This window comes from Plecotus auritus (genome assembly GCF_963455305.1).
Source record: "Plecotus auritus genome assembly, chromosome: 9".
NCBI lineage: Eukaryota > Metazoa > Chordata > Mammalia > Chiroptera > Vespertilionidae > Plecotus > Plecotus auritus.
Window position 1 is genome coordinate 24,080,888 of NC_137783.1, and position 27,775 is coordinate 24,108,662.

General features: G+C 43.4%; 1 protein-coding gene across 4 annotated transcripts; it reads right to left on the reverse strand.

Moving 5' to 3' along the window:
- Positions 1 to 2,133: 2,133 nt before the first annotated feature.
- On the reverse strand, positions 2,134 to 26,957 carry LOC308234470 (cytochrome P450 2C18-like). 4 transcript variants are annotated; one of them, XM_080642197.1, is made up of 9 exons: positions 26,425 to 26,957; positions 24,363 to 24,525; positions 24,060 to 24,209; positions 19,959 to 20,119; positions 18,074 to 18,250; positions 13,099 to 13,240; positions 7,696 to 7,883; positions 3,883 to 4,024; positions 2,134 to 2,674 (listed from the first exon to the last, which is right to left on the reverse strand). In XM_080642197.1, the coding sequence occupies exons 1-9, from the start codon at positions 26,590 to 26,592 to the stop codon at positions 2,493 to 2,495; spliced, it is 1,473 nt and encodes a 490-aa protein (XP_080498323.1). In that variant the 5' UTR covers positions 26,593 to 26,957; the 3' UTR covers positions 2,134 to 2,492. The 4 variants fall into 4 exon arrangements, 3 of the variants coding, with proteins under 3 accessions (XP_080498323.1, XP_080498325.1, XP_080498324.1); XR_013959073.1 differs by lacking the exon at positions 13,099 to 13,240 and having other exon boundaries at positions 2,136 to 2,674; positions 26,425 to 26,800; XM_080642199.1 differs by lacking the exons at positions 2,134 to 2,674; positions 3,883 to 4,024; positions 7,696 to 7,883; positions 13,099 to 13,240 and adding an exon at positions 13,379 to 13,587 and having other exon boundaries at positions 26,425 to 26,800.
- Between the last annotated feature and the right edge of the window lie 818 nt (positions 26,958 to 27,775).

Below are 27,775 nucleotides of genomic sequence, written 5' to 3' on the forward strand. Positions count from 1 at the left end.
ACTGTCTGATGAGTGAATGAGGTCAGGGATTGAAATCAGGACAAACCAGGTGCCCCAGCCTCTTCCCAGAACACACTCCAGGACAGGAGCTGTGGGGCTGAGATGGAAGTGGGTCCCTTTCCTGAAGTTCAGTGATGTGGTGGAGAAGTTAATCCTGGCGATGCTGGAGTAGCTCGATAAATCTCACTTTCTCCCAGAGAACAATGTTTCAATCTGGAGAAATTACAAGGAAGCAGTTCATGGAAGTCACCAGAGAGTCCCCCAAATCGGGCTCCTGGAGGGGTAGCTGTGAAAAGAATGTGCAAGCAGGGGGTTGTCTGAGGGCGAAGCTGTTCAGCCCAGATTTCGCTTGTGTTCACTTTGCATCTTGACGGTGATAACAGTTTTCAGAAGTTTTATTAAATAGACATCATTTATGTTGTTCTTGTTCTGTTGTGCATCTAGATACTATAAGTAGCAGATCTCAATTCCACAGGTTGGTCCACTTTCCCCAAGGCACACATTTTTTGTGAGCAGTTCAGGTATTAGAATCCCTTGATTTATCAAAACACTCTTCTTTGATCTTCGTGTTATTTGTACCCCCGTGGGAAGAGAAGGCAAAAGATGCTTCTGGGCCTTAATATATATCTGTTGATTAAAATAATAGCTTTGCCCTAGCCAGTTTGGCTCAGTGAATAGAGCGTCGGCCTGCTGACTGAAGGGTCCCAGGTTCAATTCCGGCCAAGGGCACATGCCTGGGTTGTGGGCTCAATTCCCAGTAGGGGGCGGGGAGGCGTGCAGGAGGCAGCTGATCAATGATTCTCTCTCATCATTGAAGTTTCTATCTCTCTATCCTTCTCCCTTCCTCTCTGAAATCAATAAAAATATATTTAAAAATAATAATAATAGCTTTGAACTGGGTGGTGCGTGGTGAGAGTGTGTGGAGGGCCAGAGGCTGGATGCTCTGAAGGCTGGTGCCCTGGCCGTGTGGGGTCCAGGCAGCCGTGAGGCCTCGCTCAGCAGTGTAGGTGCACTGGAGGGTGGGCATGCAGATGGGATTCCTCACATGAGCTGTACCTCGACAGGGCTTTCCCTTCTCCACTCAGAGCTGCCCCTGTTCCCTGAAAGGTTCCGGGGTGAGGAGCTCCCAGGATGATCCCAGGCCCCCCCAGATTCCGGGGTAAGGAGCTCCCAGGATGATCCCAGGCCCCCCCAGATTCCGGGGTAAGGAGCTCCCAGGATGATCCCAGGCCCCCCCAGATTCCGGGGTAAGGAGCTACCAGGATGATCCCAGGCCCCCCAGATTCATGTGATCTTCTCGAAGGACCTGTTGCTGTTACTCTCTCGTGCCAGTTCTGACTGTGCTTAGGGAAATGGCTCGTTTCATTTAGGTTATTAAATTTGTGGGCATAGGGTTGTTCAGAATATTCCTTTATGATCCTTTTACTGTCCATGGCATCAAAGCAGTGGCCCTCCTTATCACTTGGACAACAGTAATTTGTGTCTTCTCTCTTTTCAGGGGGTACTGGCTATATGGTTATCAATTCTACTGTACTTCCAAAAACAGATTTTTTTTTTATTAATTTTCTCTATTGATTTCCTGTTTACAAGTTTTGTTTTTTTTAATTTCTGCTCTGATTTTTATTTTTAGGTTTTTGTGGCTTCCTTTGTATTTAATTCCTCACTATTACTGATCCCGATCCCAGTATTTCCCTACACGATGAAACTGCTCCTGAACACAATTTTTCTCTTTTTAAATCCAAACCTCAGGTAACTCTAAGTGACACACAGCCACAAGAGCTTTTCTGTGTGTGTCCCCTTTGTCCTTCTCTGTGCTTATCCTTAGGAGGACCAGCAGGCCTCTTTGTATTACTTTTTTTCTTTTAATCCTCACCTGAGGATGTTTTTCCATTGAGAGAGTGGAAGAGAGAGGGAAAGACAGAGAGAAATACATCAATTGATTGCCTCCTGCACGAGCCCCGACCAGGGCCTGGGTTGGGGAGGAGCCTGCAACCGAGGTACATGCCCTTGACTGGAATCGAACTCGGGACCCTTCAGTCCGCAGGCTGATGCTCTATCCACTGAGCCAAACCAGCCAGGGCAGCTTTCTTTCACTTTTTTACCTGCCTTATGCACGAAGGAAGGAAAGTCTGAGAACGGGCTCAGCAAATGATGCTTTTTATTGAGAACATGCAGAGGAGGGATGGCTCTGCCCTGGCGCACAGTAATCAGCTTGCTTTATTCATACTGGCTACACAGTACCACTCAGCATTACATTAGCATACGTGTGGCCAATACAAATTTTTCCGAGTATGGAGAAGAGCCGATCCGTTTCCCAGTGAGACTCAGGAAATTCTCCTTTCATGGAGGCTGGATATTCCTGGATCTTGAGAGAAGTGGGTGATGAGGAGAGGAGAGGTCAGAGAAGAGACCCCCAGGAAAGGGAAGAAGAGGGAAAGAGATGAACGATGTCCCAGATGAGAGGGAGTTGCTGACAGAAGGTCTGTCCTTCCTCACACAGGAATGAAGCAGAGCTGGTAAGGAGGCGGCACAGAAGCAAACCCATTCATAACTGGGGTGATGTCAAGGTCCTTTACATCAACCACAGCTTTCAAGGTAAAGTTCTGTAAGATGGTGGTCAGGAATAAAAACAGCTCCATGCGGGCCAGGCCCTCTCCTGCACACATCCGTTTTCCTGAAAAATAACACACACACAGAGTAGATAATCCTTGAACACTGATTTTCTGGATGCCAGAAAGAGAATGTGCAGTAATTATTTGATTAATGGTTGGATGGATGGATGGATGGATGGATAGATGGATACACAGATGGACAAAGGATGGACATATATCCTGTCCACCCAATATCTTATCCTAACAGGAATTCTTCTTTCAACAAATATTTATTGAGAATCAGCACTATACCAAGTATTTCATTAAGTGTTCTCACTTTATAACTTCTCTTTCAGGTTTCTATCAGTCTTTTTCTAGAAACACACATACATTGGTTGTACTTTCTGTTTGTAGCCTGATGTTTCATGATCGTTCTTCACATTTTCATAGCTTTTGTTCTTGCTCTACATATACCTACTCTTCATCAATCTCCAACACACCCTGAAGTTCCCAGTTTTGTACCACACTGCTTTTTGGCTGGGATGCATGCACTTCTCTTATATTTTCAGTACCAAGCTCAGATTTCATTTCTGAACTTGGAAGAACTGAGTCAACTCTCCAAAACCCCGGTGATCTGGCCTAATGACAAGGGTGGGCCATGAGGAGAGAAAGTGTGTGGGCCTGGGGAGAGGTGCTTCTGGCCATGGACAAAGAGCAATTCTACCAGTCCCAGGGTGAGGGCTACGTAAGTTCCAACTGATTCCCCAAAAATATCCTGCCCTCTGAAGTACCAACGACAATGAATTTGTAGCCTCGTTGGTGTGGCTCAGTTGGTTGGGCATCATCCCATGCACCAAGAGGTCGCCGGTTTGATTCCTGGTCAGAGCACATGCCTGTGTTGCAGGCTCGACCCTCATTAGGGGGCGTGCAGGAGGCAGCCCGTCGATATTTCTCTCTCATTGCTGTTTCCATCTCTCCTTCCTTCCTTTCGCTCTTAAAAAAAAAAAAAATCAATTAGCCCTGACCGGTTTGGCTCAGTAGATAGAGTGTCGGCCTGCGGACTGAAAGGTCCCAGGTTCGATTCCGGTCAAGGGCATGTACCTTGGTTGCGGGCACATCCCCGGTGGGGGGTGTGCAGGAGGCAGCTGATAGATATTTCTGTCTCATCGATGTTTCTAACTCTCTATCCCTCTCCCTTCCTCTCTGTAAAAAATCAATAAGATATGTATTTTTTTAAATCAATTAAAAAAAGATATTTTGAAAAAAAGAGAAGTAAATAAATTTGTATTACCTGCTGAGAAAGCCATAAAGTAGTCACTCTTCTTGAAATTGCCTGCCTCATCCAGGAAGTGGCCAGGATCAAACTTCTCTGGGTTGGGGAATTCTTTGTCATCTCGCAGCACAGAAGTCAGAGATGTTATAATGGTCGTGCCCTGGAAAGAACAGAAGGAAAAGTGAGTTATGAAGAAGTTGTGGAGCCCTAGCTGGTTTGGCTCAGTTAATAGAGCTTGGGCCTGTGGATTGAAAGGTCCTGGGTTCAATTCAGTCAAGGGCACATGCCTAGGTTGCAGGCTCAATCCCCAGTGGGGGGGCATGCAGAAGGCAGCCAATCAATGATTCTCTCTCACCATTGATGTTTCTATCTCTCTCTCCCTCTCCCTCTTGGAAATCAATAACAATATATTTACATATATAAAAAAAGACTAACTGCTGGCTGTTAAAATTTGAAAGAAAAAAAAAGTTGTGGAGCTGGAAGAAAGATTGCAAGTCCTTTAGTCCAATTTTGTGATCTCTAGATGAGGAATCCTAGGTCCTAAGAAGGGCAGTGCATTGTGAGCCAGAGAGAACAGGTAATGAACAATGAGCAGTTTAAGACCAGTGACAGGGATGTTGCCAAAGTGAATCCCAATAGCATCTGAAGTACTGAGTACACGGGTCCTAGGGTGGCAGGCCTTCGGAATCCATTCTGCTCATCACCACGTTTGGACACTGCTGTATGTCTCCACCACCTACTTTATTTTATGACTCCAACCTTCACTCATCTCATAGGTGGATTATGGTTTAAAATGGAAGGTTTTAAAAACAGAAGTTGGAACTTGAAATATCTGGAGTTATCTGTTCATAGGGCTTTTATAAACAGACATCTGATCTAATAAAAATAATCTTTTCTGTGATAATGACAATAAATACAACTGTTAGTCTTATCATTGCCATGTAGATTGTTTGTCTTGATTTAAAAACATAGAAGCAAAGAACAAACTGATGGTTGCCAGAGGGAAGAAGGGGAGGGATGGATAAAAAAGGCGAAGAACAATATAATAATCAATAATAGTGTTATAGCTTTGCATGGTGACAGATGGTTACTCGACTTAGTGTGGTGAGCACATAAGATAAATAAATGTTGAATAGTCAGGGGGATGTAAAGTACAGCATAAGGAATATAGTTAACAATATAATAACTATATATGGTGTCAGGTGGGTACTAAAATTATCAGGGGGGAACACTTTGTAAAGTATATGATTGTATAACCACTATGCTATACATCTGAAACTAATACAAAATAATATTGAATGTAAACTATAATCCTTATAATAAAACCCTAATATGCAAATCCAACGGCAGAACGACCAGTCGCTATGATGCGCACTGACCACCAAGGGGCAGATGCTCAACACAGGAGCTGCCCCTGGTGGTCAGTGCGCTCCCACAGGGGGAGTGTCGCTCAGCCAGAAGCTGGGCTCATGGCTGGCAAGTGCGGTGGCGGTGGTGGGAGTCTCTCCCACCTCCGCTGCAGGCAGGAGTAAGGGGTCCCAGACTGTGAGAGGGCGCAGGCCAGGCTGAGGGACCCCCCTCCCCAGTGCACGAATTTCATGCATTGAGCCTCTAGTTGAAAAATAAAATTCAAAAAATAAATGTTGAGCTCTAGCTGGTTTGGCTCAGTGGATAGAGCATCAGCCCTCGAACTCAAGGGTCCTGGGTTCAATTTCGATCAAGAGCATGATGCAGGCTCGATCCCTGGCCCTGGTCAGAGCACATGTAGAAGGCAACAAATCAATGTGTCTCTTTCACATTGATATTTCTCTTCCCCTCCCTTCCACTCTCTCTAAAAATCAATGGAAAAATATCCTTGGGTGAGGATTAACAACAACAACAAAAATACTGAATCACTATGTTATACACCTGAAACTAATATAACATTGTATGCCAACTATAATTTAACAATGTTTAAATAAATAAAAATATACAAGGGAGATTTAATTACAGATCAATCCTAGCCTACAAACACAGAATGTTAAAATTAGAAAAAAAATCATCATTTTGCAACAATTCATTTTAGGATTATTAATCCAGTCAAGTTTTATCAATTAACATTAAAACTGTTGGATGAATAATTGGTTGCCTCCCATGCTTGCTCACACCGGGATCAGATCTGCAACCTTGGTATATGCCCTGATTGGAACCTACAACCTTTTGGTGTATGGGACATGCTCCACCCACTGAGCAACCCGGCCAGGGCCCCGTGTATATTTTTAAACAAATAATATATGAAAAATTTTATTTAAGATTAGAAAAAAATACAAAAGGCAATATGTTTCTATTGTGTTGCTCAAATAGATATTCATAAGAAATAAAGGAAGTGTGACCATTATTTCACACCATCAGTACAAATTTACCTGAATGGATCAATGATCTAAATGTAAGTGCTAAAACTATAAAGTTTTAGAAATAGATAAGGGTAAACCTTTGAGACCCTGTTCTGGCAATATTCTTTAGATAGGACCAAAATAAAGTACAAGTGAATCTCACATCACTGAGAAGTGTTCTGTGACACAGACAAATAATAGCCATGCATTTCAAAGACATGACTAAGTGGCCACAAGAAGAAGAGGGGAAGACAATCAAAATACCTACATTAGGGCACATTTTTCACCTCTTTTTTGAGACCAGCATTACCTTCATATCAGAAATATGACAAGAAAATTTTGAAGAAGAAAAATTATAGACCAAAAATTTCTTATCAGTATAAATACAGAAGTCCTGAACAAAATGTAGCAAATCAAATCCAGTTGTGTATGCACATTGAGTGGGAAAGTGAAGCCAGTATATGACCATACCAATAGATGCAGAAAATTGATATGAAAATATCACATACACATTCAGGACAAAAAATCATGAAAAATAAAAGAGTAAACTTCCCAATCCATAAGGAATATCTACCAAAACGTATATAAACATCATTCTCAATAGTGAGATGTTAAATCTCCACTTTCCTGAAAATCAGAAATAAAGGATGAAACAGGGATATTTAACCCAGATAGCAGGGTGATGTATATAGAAATTGCAGATTAACCTGGAGACAAATTACCAGCAATGATTTTAAATTTAGCAAGGTCGCTATATAGAAGGCCATCAAAATAATAAAATCAATTATATTTCCATGCACTGAAAGAATTTATTAAGAAATTTAAAGGCCGGCTGCTGTGGCTCAGTGGTTAAGTGTTAACCTATGAACCAGGAGGTCATGGTTCAATTCCCAGTCAGGCCATGTGTCCTGGTTGCGGGCTTGATCCCCAGTGTGGGGTGTGCTGGAGGCAGCCAATCAATGGTTCTCTCTCATCATTGATGTTTCTATCTCTCCCTCTTCCTTCTTCTCTGAAATCAATAAAAGCATATTAAAAAATAAGATAATTAAAGAAAGCCCCCTCCCAATTGGGAGTGTATACCACACCTATTAATTGAAAGATTCAATGTGTCATGATGTTAAGACTTTACAAATTGATCTGATGACACCCTGGTAAAAGTCCCAGCAGACTGTTTTGGCAAATTGAGAAACTGATACTAACATTAGTTTGGAAATGTAAGCAGCTAAGATTAGCCAAACAATATTAAAGAAGTAGGACAAATTTGCAAGACCTACACTGCCAGATGCCAGAACCTGTTACACAGGTTGATAGTCTCAACTGGAAATACTCGAGTCCCTCAAGCTGCCACAAGTGTGGTTTCTGCCCATCTCTCATCTTGTGTTGGTAGGAGATGAACACCATACTGTGAAAATGGGACCTTCAGGATCACTGAGGTCAGTGTGGGTGAAACACATCTTACCTTGGGGATGAGGTAGTTTCTGAATTTAACATCACAGGTCACCGCATGGGGCAGGTTGGTGGGGAGGAGGTTAAAGTATCTCTGGACCTCATGCACCACGGCATCCGTGTAGGGCATGTGGCTCCTGTCCTGCATGCAGGGGCGCCGCTCTCTGCCGACCACGCGGTCAATCTCTTCCTGGACTTTAGCTGATAAGACACAAGTAAGACAGATGGAAAACAGGAAAATGCATACCGTATTTACATACTGATTCAGAGATACATGCAGCACTAGGGTGTCTCGATGTCATTATAAACATCAGTTATATGCCCAGAAATACACCCAGACATAGAGAAATAATTACCATGTAGATACATACAGCTCTCCTACAAGTTAGACTTAAGATACATTAACCCATACCTATATAAGCATACCTGATGATATAAAGAGAAATGAAATGGTCAAGAAATTATAGTTAGTCCTTATACAAAAAAAAACCAGGAAATCAAACATAATTTTATATCAAAATAATATGTGGGTTGAAAAGTTAAATGATAATGTATGTTTTGTGTATTTGTATGTTTTGTGTATTTCTAGCTCTCTTTCCCTTTCCCTTCCTCTCTTAAATCAATAAAAGTCTATTTCAAATAAAAAAATAAAAAAATAAATAAAGACTTCTATTTCTTACTTGCCTATTTTTAGACAATATCTGATTTCCTGGTATGGAAGGTGAGAATTTACTTCTCCATCCCCACCTCATACAAAATACACACAAACACGCACACAATTCCCTTTATTTTGTTTTCCCCAATGTAGTCAGATCACATTTCAACATCATTCTGACTATACAGTATATCCTCTCTGGTAAGACGACTATGACGATGTTTCATTTTTGTACTTTCTTGGACTAAACCATGATTCTTACATTCAATTCATAATTTTCTATATCTTGATTTAAAGTTTTTTTTTCTTCCCCCCCCCCCTCTCTCTCTCTCTCTCTCTCTCTCTCTCTTTCTCTCTCCTACAAAAGCTTTATTGTTTCAATGGTCCAATGCATGGGAGAGGGCTTCAGGGTGCTTAAAGAATGGCTAGCAGTTTGGGGGAGAGGCTCCGGTAAAAGCCAGACACCAGGGGGATGCAGAGGGGCCCCTCAAAGGCCTCAGGGCTCGCAGGGGTCCTCAAACTACGGTCGCGGGCCACATACGACCTGCCGAGGACATTTATCCGGCCCGCCGGGTGCCGCTGCCTGTTCTGCTTAGCAGCCAACACGTCCCGGGCCCGCAGTGCGCATAGAAATTTGTTCATAGTTTTTTTTTTAAACTATAGTCTGGCCCTCCAACGGTCTGAGGGACAGTGAACTGGCCCCCTGTTTAAAAAGTTTGAGGACCCCTGCAAAAGCTCCTGGTCGTGCTGGAGGGTGAGCCTTTCCAAGAGACACTCGCCCACCAGCCCGGGGCTGGCCAGCTACGGAGGTGAGCCAGGTGTCGCCCATCTTCTTGCTGAGTTTCACCTCCTCGCCCCGGAAGTGGTTCTCCCGGAAATAAGTCACGAGCTGAGGGGCTGCGCGGGTAGAACCAGGGCCTGCAGCTCCCAAAGGGGCTGGTCAGGTTCCTCTCCAAGGCCAGGGCGGCCTCCATGGCGTCCTGAGTTTTACCCACTTGTCTTGGGGAGGCTCAGCCCATCCCGGAGAGAATGCGCTGGTTTTGCACCTTTAAGAGCCGCTCAGCGCCCTCGCGCTTCTTCTCCGCCAACTCGTGAAAGAAGTGGCCCGCGCCCTGGAGAAAAGGAAGCCCAGAGAGAGGTAGGTGGGAGCCTGCAGATGCAGGCCAGGCTGTTGACGGCAGCCTCCCCCTGGGTGGAATAATGCTGACGGGTTTGGGAGCTCATGGTTGCTCGGCAATAGGAGTTAAGGTAGAAAAAAGCCCGGTGTTGGCTGGTCCCGGAGGTGGTTCTGAAGGTGGTGACTGGATAAGACGCTGGAAGGTGGTCGGAGGCTGGAAGAAGGGGCGTCCGGGGTCTGTGGGGTCTGTTCCGTCCAAACACTGTTGAAGCAAGAGTCAGACCCGGGACCTCCGAGGGCACAATCGATTTAGAATTATTTCTAGACACTGAGGTAAATGTTTCTAACTCCTAATAACAGTTTCCCCGTTATTAGGAAACTGCAGATAATCGGTCATTTTCTTTTTCTTGGTGTCTCCCCTCACACCTGCTTTATCCACCTAATCATTTTGAAGTGGATACTTCCTAGGCCTGGCATCCAGCAAGCTCCCTGACAATTTCCTTCTCCTTTGAGCCCTTCTGATTCCTTGAGCCCATGACTTCCTCTGACATGAAAACGGATATTTGGATGAAAAAAGGGAAAAAAGGGGGGTGGGGTGTAAAGTTTTTGTCAAATGTACAGGCCTGAGAATATACTCTTATTAATACACCATTTGATGGTTGCTCTTGAGAATTCTGATGGTGTTTCGAATCCCAGTCCTTACACACGACATGATGCAGCTCTCTGGAAGTTTTTGTGATTTTGTTTTTAATCCTGGTGTTCTGACCCTGTGTCTTGGGTTGGATATTTTTATTTCACTCACTCTGATACACGTGTCAAGGGAATTTTCTATCTGCATGGCAACTATGGAGGTCTTTCCTCCAGACCTGTTCACTCTCTGGAGTTTTTTAAAAATCTGGCTGCTGAATTTCAGGAAGTAGTATGGGGAAAGAAACTAAGAGTCTCTGAATTCAAGAAATAGATTCTTACCTAACGTTTCTTTTCAGCCCTACACTCACTCTTTCCCTGTCATTTCTCTAGAACAGTGGTTCTCAACCTTTCTAATGCCGCGACCCTTTAATACAGTTCCTCATGTTGTGGTGACCCCCAACCATAAAATTATTTTTGTTGCTACTTCATAACTGTAATTTTGCTACTGTTAATGAATCGTAATGTAAATATCTGTGGCTCTACAGCAGCGGTTCTCAGCCTATGGGTAGCGACCCACAGGTTGAGAACCGCTAGCAGGGTCGCCTAAGACCATCGGAAAACACAGATATTTACATTACGATTCATAACAGTAGCAAAATTACAGTTATGAAGTAGCAACGAAAATAATTTTATGGTTGGGGGTCACCACAACATGAGGAACTGTGTTAAAGGGTCGTGGCATTAGAAAGGTTGAGAACCACTGATCTAGAAAGTAAACCTCCCTCATCGTATGGGGGGGGGGGGGGGGGAACAGTTACCTGGTAAAAGGAGTTGCCAAAGGGACTAGGGCAGGGACAGCTACCTTTTCCAGCCTGTTTCTACTTCTATCTTCTTTGACACTGGTACTTCTAAATACCAAAACTTATACACCCAGCCAGTGTGGCTCAGTGGTTTAGCGTCGGCCTATGAACCAGGAGGTCACGGTTTGATTCCCAGTCATGGCATATGCCCAGGTTGCGGGCTCAACCCCCAGTGTGGGGCATGCAGGAGGCAGCCGATCAATGATTCTCTCTCATCACTGATGTTTCTCTCTCTCCCCCTCTCCCTTCCTCTCTGAAATCAATAAAAAATATAAATAAATAAATAAATAAATAAATACATGCCAAAACTTATAGGGATATAGGGATACAAATACATTTTTTAAACTTGATTTTTATTGTTGACACTATTGCAGATGTCCCCATTCTCCCCTCACTTCCCCCCTTACCTTTGCCTACCTCCACCCAGCCCTAGCCCCTCACATCCCTCTGGCTATCTCCACACTGTTGTCTGTGTCCATGGGTTATACGCATATGTTCTTTGGCTAATTCCTTCACTGTTTTCACCCAGCCTAACCAAACCCCTCCCCTCTGTCAGCTGTCAGTCTGTTCCATGTATACATGCCTCTATTTCTATTTTGTTCATCAGTTTATTTTGGTCATTAGATTCCACATATAAGTGAGATCTTATGGTACTTGTCTTTCACTGGCTGGCTTATCGCACCAAAGGACCTGAATAGACACTTCTCCAAAGAGGACATACAGATGACCAATAGACTTGAAAATCCGCTCAACGTCACTAATCATCAGGGAGATGTAAATTAAAACCAGGTGTCAGCTCACACCTGTCAGAATGGCTATCGTCAACAAATTAACAAGTGTTGGCAAGGATGTGGAGAAAAGGGAACCCTCCTGCACTGCTAGTGGGAATGCAGACTGGTGCAGCCATTGTGGAGAACAGTATGGAGGTTCCTCAAAAAACTAACAATGGAACTGCCTTTTGACCTAGCGATCCCACTTCTGGGAATATATCCTAAGAATGACAAAGAACTTTTCCTCCTCATGGAACTTCCTCTTCTGACACTGAGGTTACAATTTCATCCTCTCTACTGAGTTCATTATCTTCCCTCTGTATGCTCTCTGCATTTCAGAAGTTTGTTGAAGATTTGTTGGCTATTTCCTGACCTCCTCTTATCCAGCTTTAGAAGACTAATTCTCATTTGCAATAGGTTGTAACCATTTTAGTGAGATTTTAACACAGGAAAAAATAACGTATGTTTCTAAACTGCTATGCATAAACGTAACTCTATAAAGGTATATTTCTGCCCTAGCCGGTTTGGCTCAGTGGATAGAGCATTGGCCTATGGACCAAAGGGTCCCGGGTTTGATTTCAGTCAAGGGGCACATACCTCGGTTGCTGGCTCCTCCCTGGCCCACGCCCTGGTCAGGGCTAGTGCAGGAGGCAACCAATTGATGAATTTCTTGCACATCGATATTTCTCTCTGTCTTTTCCTCCCGCTTCCACTCTCTCTAAAAATCAAAGGAAAAATATCCTCGGGTGAGGATTTTAAAAAAAAGGTATATTTCTAACATAAAGTGCTTTGTAAAAGATCTTGTTTTGGCAATCAACTCCTTTCTGGAAACAGAATTCTGAAATTACAAAATTCCTTTATGCAATATCTTAAGCCTGAATAGTACACATTTCTTGTGAATCTCAATTTTTAGGACACTTTCTAGACTGGAAATGATCTCAGGCAGCCTCACTAAGTCTCTAGGATTTTCACTTATGCTTTAGTAAGAAGAGTTTCCATCAGAACCCTGCATTTTCAGAATGAGGCGAGATCTCTGCAGGACTCTACCCACTGTTTAAAGTGAGTGGCCTTTTCATAATAAAACCACTATGCAGTCCCAGGCCAACCCAGGCTGGTGTGTGCCTGCCATACATAGCCTCCCAGGAAATCCAGACCATGCTTTATTGCTTTGGCTACTGCCCACAGCGCCTTCACTCCTCTCAGTCATTAGCTGTATTTTAGAAAGATGTCCCATTATTATCCCTTCTTTAAACTTGGAAAAATGAAGCAGGTCAGAAGGCATTTTAATAATGACACTTCTCTAAGAGAAACAAGGTGGAATGTCCTTGCCAGGTCTTTCCAACGTCTTTCCTGAAATTCACCTTTCCCACCATGCTGGGCGTACCTAAGACCTCCGGGTGCTTGAGCAGGAGCAGGAGAGCATATCTCAGGGTGGTACTCGTCGTCTCTGTCCCAGCTCCAAAGAAGTCAGACACGGTGATCGTCAAGTTGTCAATATTAAACTCCCCGTGCGGATTGTGCTTTTCCTAGGAATAGTTTGTGAAAATTATTTGACAAACTCAATTGCCAGAATTCCAGTTAATCCAAAATAATTCATTTGTTATAAAGTTAAGCCAACATACAAACTGCAAGGTGCAATTTTATTTTTTATTTTTTATTTTTTTAAATATATTTTATTGGTTTTTTACAGAGAGGAAGGGAGAGGGAGAGAGAGTTAGAAACATCGATGAGAGAGAAACATCGATCAGCTGCCTCCTGCACACCTCCTACTGGGATGTGCCGCAACCAAGGTACATGCCCTTGACCGGAATCGAACCTGGGACCTCTCAGTCCGCAGGCCGACGCTCTATCCACTGAGCCAAACTGGTTAGGGCTGCAAGGTGCAATTTTAGGAAACAAAACAATAACAACAAAAAACAGCTCAACAACAAAGATAAGCAAAGGACTTAAATGACATTTATCCGAAGATTAGAAATAGGTAACAGCACATGAAAATATATTCAGTATCACTGGTCATCAAGGAAATGCAAATCAAAGCCACAGGATACTTCATATTAACTAGAACAGCTTTAATAATTACAAAAATTAGAAAGTAAATATTGGCAACTGTCAAAAAATGGGAATCCTCATGCACTGCTGGTGGGAATATAAATGCTGCAGTCACCATGGAAAAGCTTGGCTGTTCCTCAAATGTTAGACATAAAATTACCATATGTCCCATCAACTCCTCTGAAGGGTGTCCCGGATCAGGGTGGGGGTTCCCTTGGGGCGTGGGGTGGCCTGGGCAAGGGGCCTGTGGTGGTTTGCAGGCTGGCCATGCCCCCCAGCGACCCAAGCGGAGGCCCTGGTATCTGGGATTTATTTATCCTCTATAATTGAAACTTTGTAGCCTTGAGCGGAGCCAAGCCTCCTGCTTGCTCCGTGGACGTAGCCATTTTTGTTGGGATTTATTTATCTTCTCTAATTGAAACTTTGTAGCCTTGAGTGGAGGCCTAGGCTGGCCAGGGTGTGTGGAAAGCTTGGCTTCCTCCATTACCGGGGAAACCCAAGCCTCCTGCTCGCTCCGTGGCTGAAGCCATCTTGTTTGGGTTAATTTTCATACTTGCTTCTGATTGGCTGGTGGGCATGGCTTGTTAGTGTAGCGGAGGTATGGTCAATTTGCATATTACTCTTTTATTAGATAGGATTACTCATAAGAGCCAAAGGCAGACACAACATAAATGTCCATCAATAGATAATGGATAAATAGTTTTCTGAGTACAGGTCCTTCGCCTCCTTGGTTAAGTTTATTCCTAAGTATATTAATTTCTTTGTTGCAATGGTAAATGGGATTGTTTGTTTAGTTTCTCTTTCTGAGAATTTGTTGTTGTTCTATAAAAAAGCCATTGATTTTTGGGTGTTTATCCTTTCAAAAAAACAGCTCTTGGTTTCATTGATTTATATATATAAATCTCTATGTCATTTATTTCTGCTCTAATCTTTATTATTTCCTTCCTTCTACTTACTCTGGCTTTTCTTGTTGTTCTCTTTCTAGTTCTTTAAGTTTAGGGTAAAATAGTTTATTGTTAATTTTTCTTGTCTTTTGAGGTAGGCCTGTAATGCTGTGAACTTCCCTCTCAGGACTGCTTTTGCTATGTCCCAGAAGTGTGGGGTTGTTGTGTGTTCGTTTTCATTTCTTTCCAGTAAGCTTTTTTATTTCTTTTTTGATCTCATTGGTAACCCATTCATTATTTAGTAACATGCTATTTAGCCTCCATGTGTTTGAATGTTTTGGGGTGTTTTTACATTAGTTGATTTCTAATTTCATTCCACTGTGATCTGAGAAGATCCTTGGTATGATTTCAATCTTCTTGAACTTGTAAAGACTTGTTCTGTGTCCTAACATGTGGTCTATCTTTGTGAATGATCCATGTGCACTTGATAAGAATGTATATTCTGCAGCTTTGGGGTGAAACGTTTATAAATGTCAGTTAAATCCATCTGATCCAGTGTGTCCTTTGGAGTCACTGTTTCCTTGTTAAGTTTTTGTTTGGAAGATCTATCCAGTGAAGTCAAAGGGGTGTTAAAGTCCCCTACTATGACTGTATTGTTGTCGATCTTTTTCTTAAAGTCCTCTAGAAGTTTTTTCTAATATATTTAGGTGCTCCTATATTGGGTGCATATATGTTTACCACACTTATATCCTCTTGTTGGATCAATCCCTTTAGTATTGTGTAGTGACCTTTGTTGTCTCTTGTGATGGCCTTCATTTTAAAGACTATTTTGTCGGATATGAGTATTGCTACTCCAGCTTTTTATTTCTTTTCCATTTGCATGGAAATTTTTTTTCCATCCCTTCATTCTCATTCTGTGTGTGTCTTTTGTTCTGAGGTGGGTCTCTTGTAGATAACATATAGTTGGGTCGTGTTTTTGTATCCATTCAGCTACCCTATGCCTTTTGATTGGAGTATTTAATCCATTTACATTTAGGGTTATTATTGACTAGAGGCCCGTTGCATGAAGATTCATGCAATAGGCTTTCCTTTCCCTGGCTGCTGGCACTGGTTTTCCTCCAGCACCCGGGACCCAGGCCTTCGCTCTGGCCGCCACCTTCCATCATCGGTCTTCGGTCTTTGCTCCGGGAGGAGCACCACTCCTGTAGCTCCCTCCGCCCCCTGCCCTCCCCCTCATAGCAGGTGTCCCGTCCTGCCTGGCCACTCCACGCCTGCATGCGTGTTGCCCAGAGGCCCAGAGCGGCTGGGCGGGGGTGGGGGGCTGCTTCCATCTTTGTTGGGTTAATTTGCATACTCACTCCTGATTGGCTGGTGGGTGTCGCAAAGTGATGGCAATTTGCATATTTCTCTTTTATTAGTGTGTCTAGGTACTTATTTATTGCCATTATATTTCTGAATTTCTTTAGCTTTTTTTTGCGTGTGTCTGGGAAGCTCTTTATTTGACCGTCTATTTTGAATGATAGCCTTGCTGGACATAGTAATCTTGGTTTCAGATCCTTGTTTTTCATTATCTTGAGTACTTCATGCCATTCCCTTCTGGCCTGTAGAGTTTCTGATGAGAAATCCAGTGTTAGTCTTATGGGAACTCCTTTGTAGGTAACAGTTTTCTTTTCTTTTCTCTTGCTGCCTTTAAGATTCTCTCTGTCTTTAATTTTTGGCATTTTAATTATAATGTCTCTGGGCATGGGCCTGTTTGAGTTCTTCTTGCTTGGGATTCTCTGTGCCTCCTGAACTTGTGTGATTTTCTCCTTTATCAGGTTAGGGAAGTTTTCTGCCATTACTTCTTCAAACCCGTTTTCTATCTCTTTCTCCCTGTTACACCTCTCAATCTCTAGTGCAGGACAGTGTCAACCGCTGTTTCTGACTAATTAGATCAGGCAAACACTCAAAGCCTCCAGAGACCACCTCTGCCTACAGACTGATTGGATGCAGCCTTGAGTAGCCCTCAAGTAATCATCAACAGGATAGGGTAGTTGCTTCTGCCTGGAGGCTAGTTGTTATTCTCAGTCTCTTAATGGGCCTCAGAAACTCCACACTCTGGGGCAAGGTGTTTTCCCCTCAGGCAATGTTACCTGGATAGCAAATGTCTGCGAGAGAAAGATGACCTCCGCAGCATGAGGGAATGACTCAGCACAAGAAAACAGGGTGTCTGCCTTCTGAGATCTAACCCTAGAGCCCCCAACCCTGACTTCTGCTCACACAGCTCTAGTCCATTCTGCGCTGCCTCTGCCAGAGCCCAAAGTAAGTGGCTGCACACGGAACTTTATGTGTTGGCCCTTTAAGAGGGTGCCTGCATTTCCAGCCCATCTCTCCCTGTCAGACAGCTCCCCTGCTGCTTTTCACAGCCAGATGTTATGTGGGTACCTTTCTCAGTTCTGGTGCTCTCTGCTGGGGTCCCAGAGTTCTCCGTGGCAACCCCCCACAGCTGAGATCTCTCTCCAGAATTTCAGCTGCTATCGGTGGGAGGCCCTCCAGCCCTTTCGCATCTCCTTCCTACCAGTCTCTAGGTGGTCTTCACTTTATGTCCTTGGTTATCAGAGTTCTCTCCAGCTGGTCTCCCATTGATTATTCAGGATTTTTTTTTTTTTTTTTTTTTTTTTTTTTTTTATTCTAGTTGCAATTCCAGTTTGGTCCTGGGAGCGTGTCTGGGTAGCATCCACTTACTCCACCATATTTTTAATCCGGTCAATTGATTTTTGACGAGGGTGCCAAGGCAATTCATGTGTGAAAAATAGTCTTTTCAACAAATGGTGCAGGATTCATGCCTACTGACACCAACTTCCAACTCCATTCCTATGCCAACTCATTTATTTTACATTCAATTGAGGCTTGTCTCTTCCATTCACCTATTTCTCACCACAACCTCTACACCTCTATATACACCATTCACCCTTCTGAAATCCTCTCCTCTGTCCTTCACTATGAATATGTTAAGATTTATTTACAACCACTGGATGTGCAGGAAGCCCAGCAAGGTAAAGCCATGCTTTTCCATTCTCTTATACATTGTGGGCAAGGTCATGTCCATGTTCACATCATGGCATGCTATTCTGTATTTTCTAATTTGTTTGTAATTGTTTCTGTTTCACCTCAGGCATCATTCTGTCTCTCCTCAGGTAAATTATTAGTACCTAAAAAACAGGATTAATGTAGTCCACTTATTTAACAATTCACTGCTCATTTAACAACCTAACAGTATATCTTCCATATTGCTTGGTGTAGATTCATGCACACTATATTTCCTTAAGATGCTTGTCAGAATTACTTGCCTGACCATTGAAATATCTCTGATAAATACAAAAAGTATTCAGTGAACCACAAGATGCACAATCAATCAAATAACTTAAGTGCTTGGTAACATTTTACCTGCTCCATTTTGATCAGGAAATAATCAATAAGGTCTCGAGGGTTGTGAATATCCAGGGATGCTTGATGTTCCTTTGTTTGCTCTATAACATAACTTCTTATAAAAGCAATATTCTTTAATACTTTGTTTTGACTCCCTGGGAAATAGTCCAGGAGAGCAGGGCAAAGGTTGTAGATCTAGAAGAGAAAAGGATAGTTTATCTGATAAAAAACACTTAATGAAGACATATACCCTATGCTAAGCCCTAGTCTGAAACTGTACTGTAAATACTAATGAAATATGGTCTTTGTTTTGAGGGGAATTTCTATTTTACAAATATGTAACTTTCTGCACTGATGGGTGTATTTGAGGGAGAAAGTTCTGACCAGAGGAGCAAAGATGATAATCACTTCTATGTGCATACATCATGCTTAGAGTGTAAAAACAGGTGCATATCAGTTTTCTCATTTTTTTTACATCAATTCTTCCCTGAAATCTTGAAATATGGGATGGCATGAAATACTATGATTCACATTTTGTAGATGACAACAGAGGGGAAGGGAGTTTGGACAACCTGATACAGTGCACAAAACGTATCCTTGCTGTTTCTATTTCTGTCTAGTAGCCTCAGATGAATCAGTATCTTAGAACTGGGAGGGTCCTGGTGATACCATGAAATACAACTCAACATCTGTATATATAAAAGGCTAAGCGACCATCGCATCCGAAACAACCGAATGGACGATGGAACAGGCTATGTGGGGCAACCAGACTGGCAGGGGGGTTAGTGAGGGGTGACCAAACGACTGAGCAGCAGGCTGCGTGGGGCGACCAGGCCGGCAGGGGGAGTAGTTGGGGGCGACTAGACCGGCAGGGGGGCAGTGAGGGGCAACCAGGCTGATGGGGGGGGGGCACTAAGGGGTGACCAGGCTGGCGGGGGGGGGGGTAGTTGGGGGCGACTATGCCTGCCGGGGGGGGCAGTTGGGGGTGACCAAGCCAGCATGGGGGGGCAGTTAGGTGCAATTAGGCAGGCAAGCAGGTGAGCAGTTAGGAGCCAGTGGTCCTGGATTGTGAGATGGATGTCCTGCGGATCGGGCCTAAACCGGCATTCAGACATCGCCTGAGGGGTCCCGGATTGGAGAGGGTGCAGGCTGGGCTGAGGGGACCGCCCCCCCCCCCCGCCCCCGCTGTGTACGAATTTTGTGCACCAGGCCTATAGTTTTATATATAAAGTAACTGTGCACAGGGCAGTTACTAGTAAGTGACTTCTTTAAGACCACATCATTATCTTTTAGGCAGAGTACAGAACATGTCAACTTGCACAGGGTCAACTAGTGATGTTTGTGTATGGTTCGTACACCATGTAACCAATCATTTTGTCATCCCCCAAACAATTACCTTGTAAGTTAAGATGCCAACTAAAGCATCAAATACTCTTACCCTAGTTAGTGTTCCCTAGCAGCATCTGTGGTCCCAAATATTCTCCCTTCTTGCATATATTTCTGTCAACTAATGTACTAAAGAAGTCACCAAGTGTTGACTAGATGACAAGACCTGTGGGTAATGGAATCCTTTCAAGAAGAACCCAGAAGTCCATTTAGTACTATAGGTATGTTTTTGGGAAGTTATCAAAGTACTTTATGGGAAATTGGGCTTTGGAATTTAGCAAGAATATCCTGGACAGGGTCAATGGGGTTGAATTCCAGATTTGTATTCTGGGCATTTCTTTTCTGGTCTATCATTAAAGGGCTCGGCCCAGTTTCCCAGATGAGCACTTCATGATGCTAAGCTCTGGGAAAGACTGTGGCATTCACCCATTCCCTTCACGGCTTGGTACACACAGAGATGTGGACTTGGAGAAAAGAGCATAAAGGATTCCTCATGAAGAAACAATCTTGGCCTCACCTGAATCCATGGAGAGCTCAGAATCTTGACATTTTCATTAAATCTTTCCATTATGTTTAGAAAAAAATTATCTTTATAATCAAAACGATTCTGGAAGATAATGGAGCAGATCACATTGCAGGGAGCACAGCCCAGGATAAAAGTGGGATCACAGGGTGATGCTAAAGAATCAGAAACAATTTTAAAACACCATTAGAATATACATGTGGAACACTTTGATTATGAAATAACAGGTAAAGGTAATTTTAGAAACTATAAAGCAATTATCTTACCTACAAATTTCCTAACAGCAAAATATTCAACATGCATAAAATCAATGCATTACTTTTAGCTTAACCTGAGTATATTATTTCAACCTAGCTAGTTAAATAATGGTTTTCTGCAAAAATACTCAATTTATACCCATTGTCTTTATTTGTACCTAAGTACAAATTGTCTTTTCACCCAAGGTGCCTGTTAATTTGGAAGAAAAAAGAAAGGGAGAAAAAAAAACCATTTAAAGAGGCTATTTTCATATCATGTCATAATTAAAGTTAGTGCTGAATATCATTTGTCTGCAAAGCCTGTAGAAAATTAAGTGCTGATATAGAGAAAGAATAGGGACCGCACGATGTTTTATGTGTGATGAATAATTGAAAGAATCATGTGTAGAAGCAACAGAGGGGGAGCTATAGAGAGGAAGGGTGAATTCATATATTTGAAAGAATAAGTGTAAAGAAGCAGGAAGCATCCTTGTTGAATGACAAGAAAAGCTAATACAAGTAACAATAATTATAAAATGGATTCTTTTTGCCTCAAATGAAATGATAATTTTTTTATTTCAAACATAAATCCCACGTAAGTGAAACAAAATGGAGTTCTTTTAAATCTTTATTTCAATGTTTAAAAAAAATTTCCCTCCCACCTGGCCAGTGTGGCTCAGTGGATTGAGCATTATCCCGTGTATCATGAGGTCACTGGTTTGAGGTCTCATCATGTTTCTATCTCTCTCTCCCCCATCTTCTTCTCTCTCTAAAATCAATAAAAACATATAAAAAAAAATTCCCTCCTGAAGGATCCAAGATGGTGGCAGAGTAGGTAGATGGTACACTCACCTCCTCCCAGGACCAAACTATAATTACAACTAAAATATAGAGCAATCTACTTGAATAACCAACTGAAGACTAGCTGAAGAGAAGTCTTAAAACCAAGGATTTATAGAAGAAGCCACATTGAGACTGGTAGGGAGAGTGGAGTCATGAAAAGGGCTGGTAGCTGATATTCAGGAGAGATATCTCAGCTGCAAAGATTCCCCCTGAGAAGTGTGGGGTCTCAACTCCAAGCCAGGCTACCCAGCCCAGAGCACAAGAGCCAGGAAGAGGCTCCCATGTAATAGCTGGCTGTAAAAATTAGCAGGGATTTTGTCCACCTGGGGGAGATGCAAGTCTGCTAGAGACACAGGTGCCCTCTTAAAGGGCCAATACACAATATCTCATTCACAACCACTAACCCTGGGCTCTGGCAGAGGGAGGGTGGCGTGGACTATAGTTCTATGAGGAGAGACTTGGTTTGTGGCTCTGGGGAGAGAGCCACCAGGAACCTGGTTCTGAGTCATTCTCTAATACCGCAGATGCCATCTTTCTTGGGTGGCACACTCCCCTGTGGAGCTTGAACCCTACTGAAGAGTTAGCTGCCTGATACTGTACTGTATGCTTAATACTTTGTTAAGAGGGTAGATCTCATGTTATGTGCTTTATACCAGCGGTTGCCAACTGTGGTCCGCAGACCACTGGTGGTCTGTGAGGTCCGAAAGGTTGACGACCGCTGCTTTATACTATAAATTTTTGTTTAATGTGGGAAATAGTAGGGCATAGAATAAAAGAAATATCTAGTTAGTGGCTTCTAGGTCAGTCTCTGTTAAATGTTCCCAGACCCTAGCTGATTTGGCTCAGTGGATAGAGAGTAGGCCCACAGACTGAAGGGTCCTGGGTTCAATTCCAGTCAAGGGCAAGTACCTCGGTTGCAGGCTGCCCAGGTCAGGAACCCTATGGAAGGCAACCAGTCAACAATGTTTTTTTTCTCTCTGTCTCTCCCTCTCCTTTCCACTCTCTCAAAACAAGAAAAAAATCAATGGAAAAATATCCTCAGGTGAGGATTTAAAAAATATGTTCCAGGGCTCTAAGCTTAAAAAAAAAAACAACTTTTTTTCCCTTTTTAATTCTCATCTGAGGATATGCTTTTACTGAATTTTAGAGAAGAAGGGAGAAAGAGAGAGAGAGAGAAACATTGATGTGAGAGAGAAACATCAATCAGTTGCTGCCTGTAGGCGCCCCCAACTGGGGACCAAACCTGCAACCTTTTGGTGTATAAGACGATATTCTAATCAACTGAGCCACCTGGCTAGGGCTAAAACAACTTTTATTTTAACCTGATAGGTAAAGGATAAATTGAAAAGTCTTGGGGATTTCTTCGTCTGTCTGCGATTCACAGGTGAAATATGATTTTTGGTGTTTCCTTTCACATAATATGGAAGAAAGAATTTAAAATAGGTAGCCTGGCTTGTGTGGCTCAGTGGTTGAGCATTGACCTATGAAACAGGAGGTCACGGTTCAATTCCCGATCAGGGCACATGCCTGGGTTGCAAGCTCGATCCCCTGGAGGGGGCGTGCAGGAGGCAACCAATCAATGATTTATTGACTAGAGTCCTGGCGCATGATTTTGTGCACCAGTGGGGTCCCTCGGCCTGGCCTGCGGGATCAGGCCGAAACCAGCTCTCCGACATCCCCCAAAGGGTCCCGGATTGCTAGAGGGCACAGGCCAGGCCAAGGGACCCCACTGTTGTCAATCGGGGCCGGGGAGAGATGCGGGAGGTTGGCCATGGGAGGGACCATGGGAGTGCTCTAGGGCATGTCCGGCCCATCTAGTTCAGTCCCAATCGCCAGACCCCAGCAGTAAGTTAATCTACAGATTGGAGCATCTGCCCCCTGGTGGTCAGTACATGTCATAGCGAGTGGTTGAGTGGCCTTAGCATATCATTAGCATATTATGCTTTGATTGGTTGAACAGCCAACTGGATGACTGGACACTTAGCATATTAGGCTTTTATTATATAGGATGCTTCTATCTCTCTTTCCCTTCCTCTCTGAAATCAATAAAAAATATATTTAAAAAATAAATAAATAAAACAGGGTAATTTGTAAACCAAGCCAAAAATCATTGTCATTTTGACAAAGCACTTTTCAGATCATTACACCAGCTGTGGAAGGCAAATAATTGTTACCAAAGTCCAACAAAGTTGGGGCAAAGTTTAGCAAACTGAAAACAGAGCCAAATTCTACTTAGAGAAGACAGGATAAGTTGTACTTGATAATGGTTTAAATCTAGTTAAATAAAGCATTTTATAACTTGGCATTTTTTGTATTTTGAAGAATTTTAATGTAGCATGTATTCAAAATACATAAATCAATACAGTGAGTAACAAAAAGTAATTAATGCCAATATGTTTAAAATAGTGCTGTCTCTACCGAGAAATCATAAGTGATGGGAATTGTACAAAGACATGCCTCAGAGATTAATACCATAGATGGCATCATTATTGGCCTGAACTATGGGACTGGGCCCTGAAAGGCTCTCTTAGAGATGTCTGTGAGGCTGACCATACAAATATAGGCCAATGAAATGCAAGCACCTGCTACTTGTTACATGCTCCATAAGAGTGTGATGAGGTCATTCCCACCACGTCCACCTGATAAGTATCACCTGGTGAAGTGCTCTGGAATAAATAACCTACATTTATGCTATAGCAAAAACATTGTTCCCTGACTTTGTCAAAACATGACTCAACTATTCTTTGTGATTTCAGATTTGAAAACAAAGTTCAGAGAGAATAGGAATGAATGATTCTTTCTATCCACACCATGCACAATCATGAGTGTGCACACACAATGAGCACGGACACACAAAACCTCCCTGGCGCTCTGCTTCAGACCCTCACTCCTCCACGGGAGGGCTGACACCACTACCCCTATGAAGGAGTTGACCACCCTGAAATATTTCCAGGGGCCCCATTAGAGAAGAGAACCATCAGTTAAGGTCAGAGTTATAGTGTATAGAATTACCCACCATTGGTTTTTCTCAACTCCTCCACCAGGCAGTGGGCTTCCTCTTGAACACGGTCCTCAATGTTCCTCTTCCCCATGCCCAGATTCCGCAGGGTCATGAGGGAGAAGCGCCGGATCTCCTTCCACCTCTTTCCATTGCTGAAAAGGATTCCTACAAGGAGGGAAACAGAAACTGGCAGGGAGGTCCCAGACAAGGAGGAGGAAGCTGACACTTGGCATACACACTGATGGGCCAAGCTTTCTGAGGAGATGTTTAAATTCCTATTTTCTATCCTCCCCATGCCTATTCCACATGCACACCTACCAAACCCTTTGTTAGCTTTCTCAGCCACTGGGAAACTGCCTCTTCCAGAAAACTCCTCGCCCCGGTCGATCAGGGCTTCCTTCACGGCCTCGTACCCATGCAGCACCACCGTAGGCTTCATGCCAAAGTACACAGTGAACACCGGGCCATAGACTTTTGAGAGCTGGGAAGTGGAAAGGAGATTCAAATGTTAGCCAAAGAAGTCACTATTTGACAATATATTGTGCCTGATTCAGAATGATATTATCATCTTGTTTCATGTTTTTACTAGAGGCCTGGTGCATGAAAATTCATGCACTGGAGGGGAAGTCCCTCAGCCTGGCCTGCCCCCTCTCACAGTCTGGGAGCCCTCAGGGGTGGGAGGCAACCTGGCGATCAGAGGAAGGCGATGCCCCCATCATATCTCTGCTGCTGCCACTGCTGGCAGCACAAGCCTCGGCCGGCCCTGGTTACCTGCGCCTCAGGCAGCCCTGGGCGACTATGCAGCTGCCATCCAAGGCTTGCCTGCACTTCAGGCTGGCTCTGGGCGGCTGGGGGGCTGAGGATGGGTCTGGCCACACTGTGCGCCTGCCACCCCCCGGCGGGGCTGAAAGGACTGGGGGATTCTGCCGGGGCTGAGGGGACTGGGCGCTGCCATCTTGTAGCTATGGGCGCTGCCATCTTTGTGATGGCATGACGGTCAATTTGTATATTCCCTCTTTATTAGACAGGATTCTGTGACATGGCCTAGAATATCTCTGAAATTAATACATAAATATGAGGGTGATTGTTAATAGCTGCCACTTATGTGCCCGGCAATGGCCTGGGTAAATTGTAAACATATTACAATTAATCCTCAAAGCAGCATTGTCAGCGGTTCATTTGCCCCACTTACCAATAAGGAAACAGATGTCAGAGAATTTCAGTGCCTTTTCTGCATCCCCTAGCTACTATGTACAGATTGAAATTTGAGCCTCTATTTATCAACCTTGCATCCTTTAACAATATGTCGATCTCCAATGATCCCACCTGCTCCTACAGGATCACCGGGGAGCTCTTGCCATCAGAGTTCTGATTCAGTAGCTCTGTGAGGAGTACTGGAATCCTGTACTGAAGCTCACCCTGGATGGTCCTAAGGCCCAGCCCAGTTCACGATCCTCTGTATTACAAACACAGAAGGAGGGGGACACCACGGGGGCAGCGCCAGGACATGAGGCATCTCATGGACAAGCAGTTTCTTCCACCTTCAGCAGTCCGGGCCACAGGCAGCCCAGAGCTGCTTACTGTGCCCAAAGGATCCTGTTACCAGCAAGCTGGCCCTGGTAACTTCTCTCTTTCACTCACACTATTCCTCATCCCAGTTTTTTCCTTGACCTCAGGCATAATTTGCTTCCTTTGAGAAGTACAGTTTTCCTAGCTATTCTGAACAAAACACGGTGTTTATATAGTAGACTAGAGGCCCAGTGCACAAAATTTGTGCAAGGGGCTCGGCCCTCATAGCCCTGGCTTTGTCTGGAAGGTGGTCCAGAAGGACATCCAGAAGGTCGTTTGGCTGTCTGGTCCAATTAGCATATTATGCTTTTATTATTATAGATGACTTCCTTTTTAAATTACATTTATTGGGGTGACATTGGTTAATAAAATTAGGTTTCAGGTGTACAGTTCTATATATCATCTGATTATTGCATTGTGTGCCCAACACCCAAAGTCAAATCTTCCAGTGACTTCTTGAATGAAATTTCCAATCAAAAACATCTCCCTTACCATTTATCTTAATCTAAAAATCACCGTAAATAATGGGGAAACTAAACAGGGCGGCAGCTCTCCCATCTTTTGCTACTTTATTTTTTGATTGTAGCCTACAGAGACCTAATGTACCTCACTCATAAAATGCATTAGTATTTTATTTCACTGCTCTTGTGGATGAAAAACCAAAAATAATACTCAACGGGGAGTTATTTGCTTTACAATGACATGCTTTAATAATTTTATTTTAACACATTTTAATAACTATTTTATTTAGAAGTAGATGTTAATTTCCTTACCCATTGCAAGCTGCTGGAAGAACACAAAACATACTTACATTGCTCAAGGATTTGCTGATGTTCTTCACATCTAGCTGGAGTATGTTTCCAATAATTGGGAGAGGAGTAGGGCCAGGTGGAAGTTTCCTTTTTCCAGAGCTCTGTATCCACAGGGACAGGAGAAGCAAACAGGAGAGACAGAGCACCAGGAGCGCGACCGGGCCCATCGTAGCACGCTCTTCCTACTGAGTCTGCTGGGCGCTTAACTCCAAACGCTCACAACACTCCCTGCTATGCAGAAGGTGCCTCTTTGACTCGGAGGGTGATTAATCAGCTAGATCTAGTTACTTTAATCTTTCTCTCTCCAAGGGACTTTGGTCTGTTGCTCAGTTACAAATCCCCACCCCTGAGATTCTGGTATAATAAGTTTGGGGTAAAGTCAAGCTACTGTTATTTACTTTTAAACACCCACATGGTTAAGAACCAGTGAAGCAAATATTTTTATTTTAAAAAGTTGCTTAACATTCTTGCCTACCCCGACGTGGCTCAGTGGGTTGAAGTGTCGTCTGGTATACCAAAAGGTTGTGGGTTCAATTCCCAGTCATGACTGGGAAGGTTGTGGTTTCCATTCCAGTTGGGGCTCATAGAGGAGGCAACCGATCGACGTTTCTCTTGCATATCGATATTTCTTGCTTGCTCTGCATATCGATATTTCTTGCTTGCTCTCTCTCTCAAATCAAATAAAAATTGTTCAATATTCTGGATTCATAGATTAATGACCAGTTGAGAACTCATACCTTGAGGAGCAATCCTTGTATATAAACAAGTGTTTATCCTTTAATGCTTTATCAAACACTAGGATACTTTGTCCTTGGAAATGAGAGCCTTTTTTTTTTTTTAAATATATTTTATTGATATTTCACAGAGAGGAAGGGAGAGGGATAGAGAGCTAGAAACATTGATGAGAGAGAAACATCGATCAGCTGCCTCCTGCACACCTCCCACTGAGGATGTGCCCGCAACCAAGGTACATGCCCTTGACCGGAATCGAACCCGGGACCTTTCAGTCCGCAGGCCGACGCTCTATCCACTGAGCCAAACCGGTTTCGGCGAGCCTTTTTAAATATATATATTATTGATTTCAGAGAGGAAGGGAGAAAAAGATAGAAACATCAATGATTTGAGAGAATCATTAATCGGCTGCCCCCTGTATGTCCCACACTGGGGACCAAGCCTGGTATATGCCCTGACCAGGAATCAAACTGTGACCTCTTGCCCTAACCGGTTTGGCTCAGTGGATAGAGCATTGGCCTGCAGACTAAAGGGTTCTGGGTTCGATTCCGGTCAAGGGCATGTACCTTGGCAACTGATTGATGATGAAGCATCTCTCATGGATGCTTCTCTCTCTCT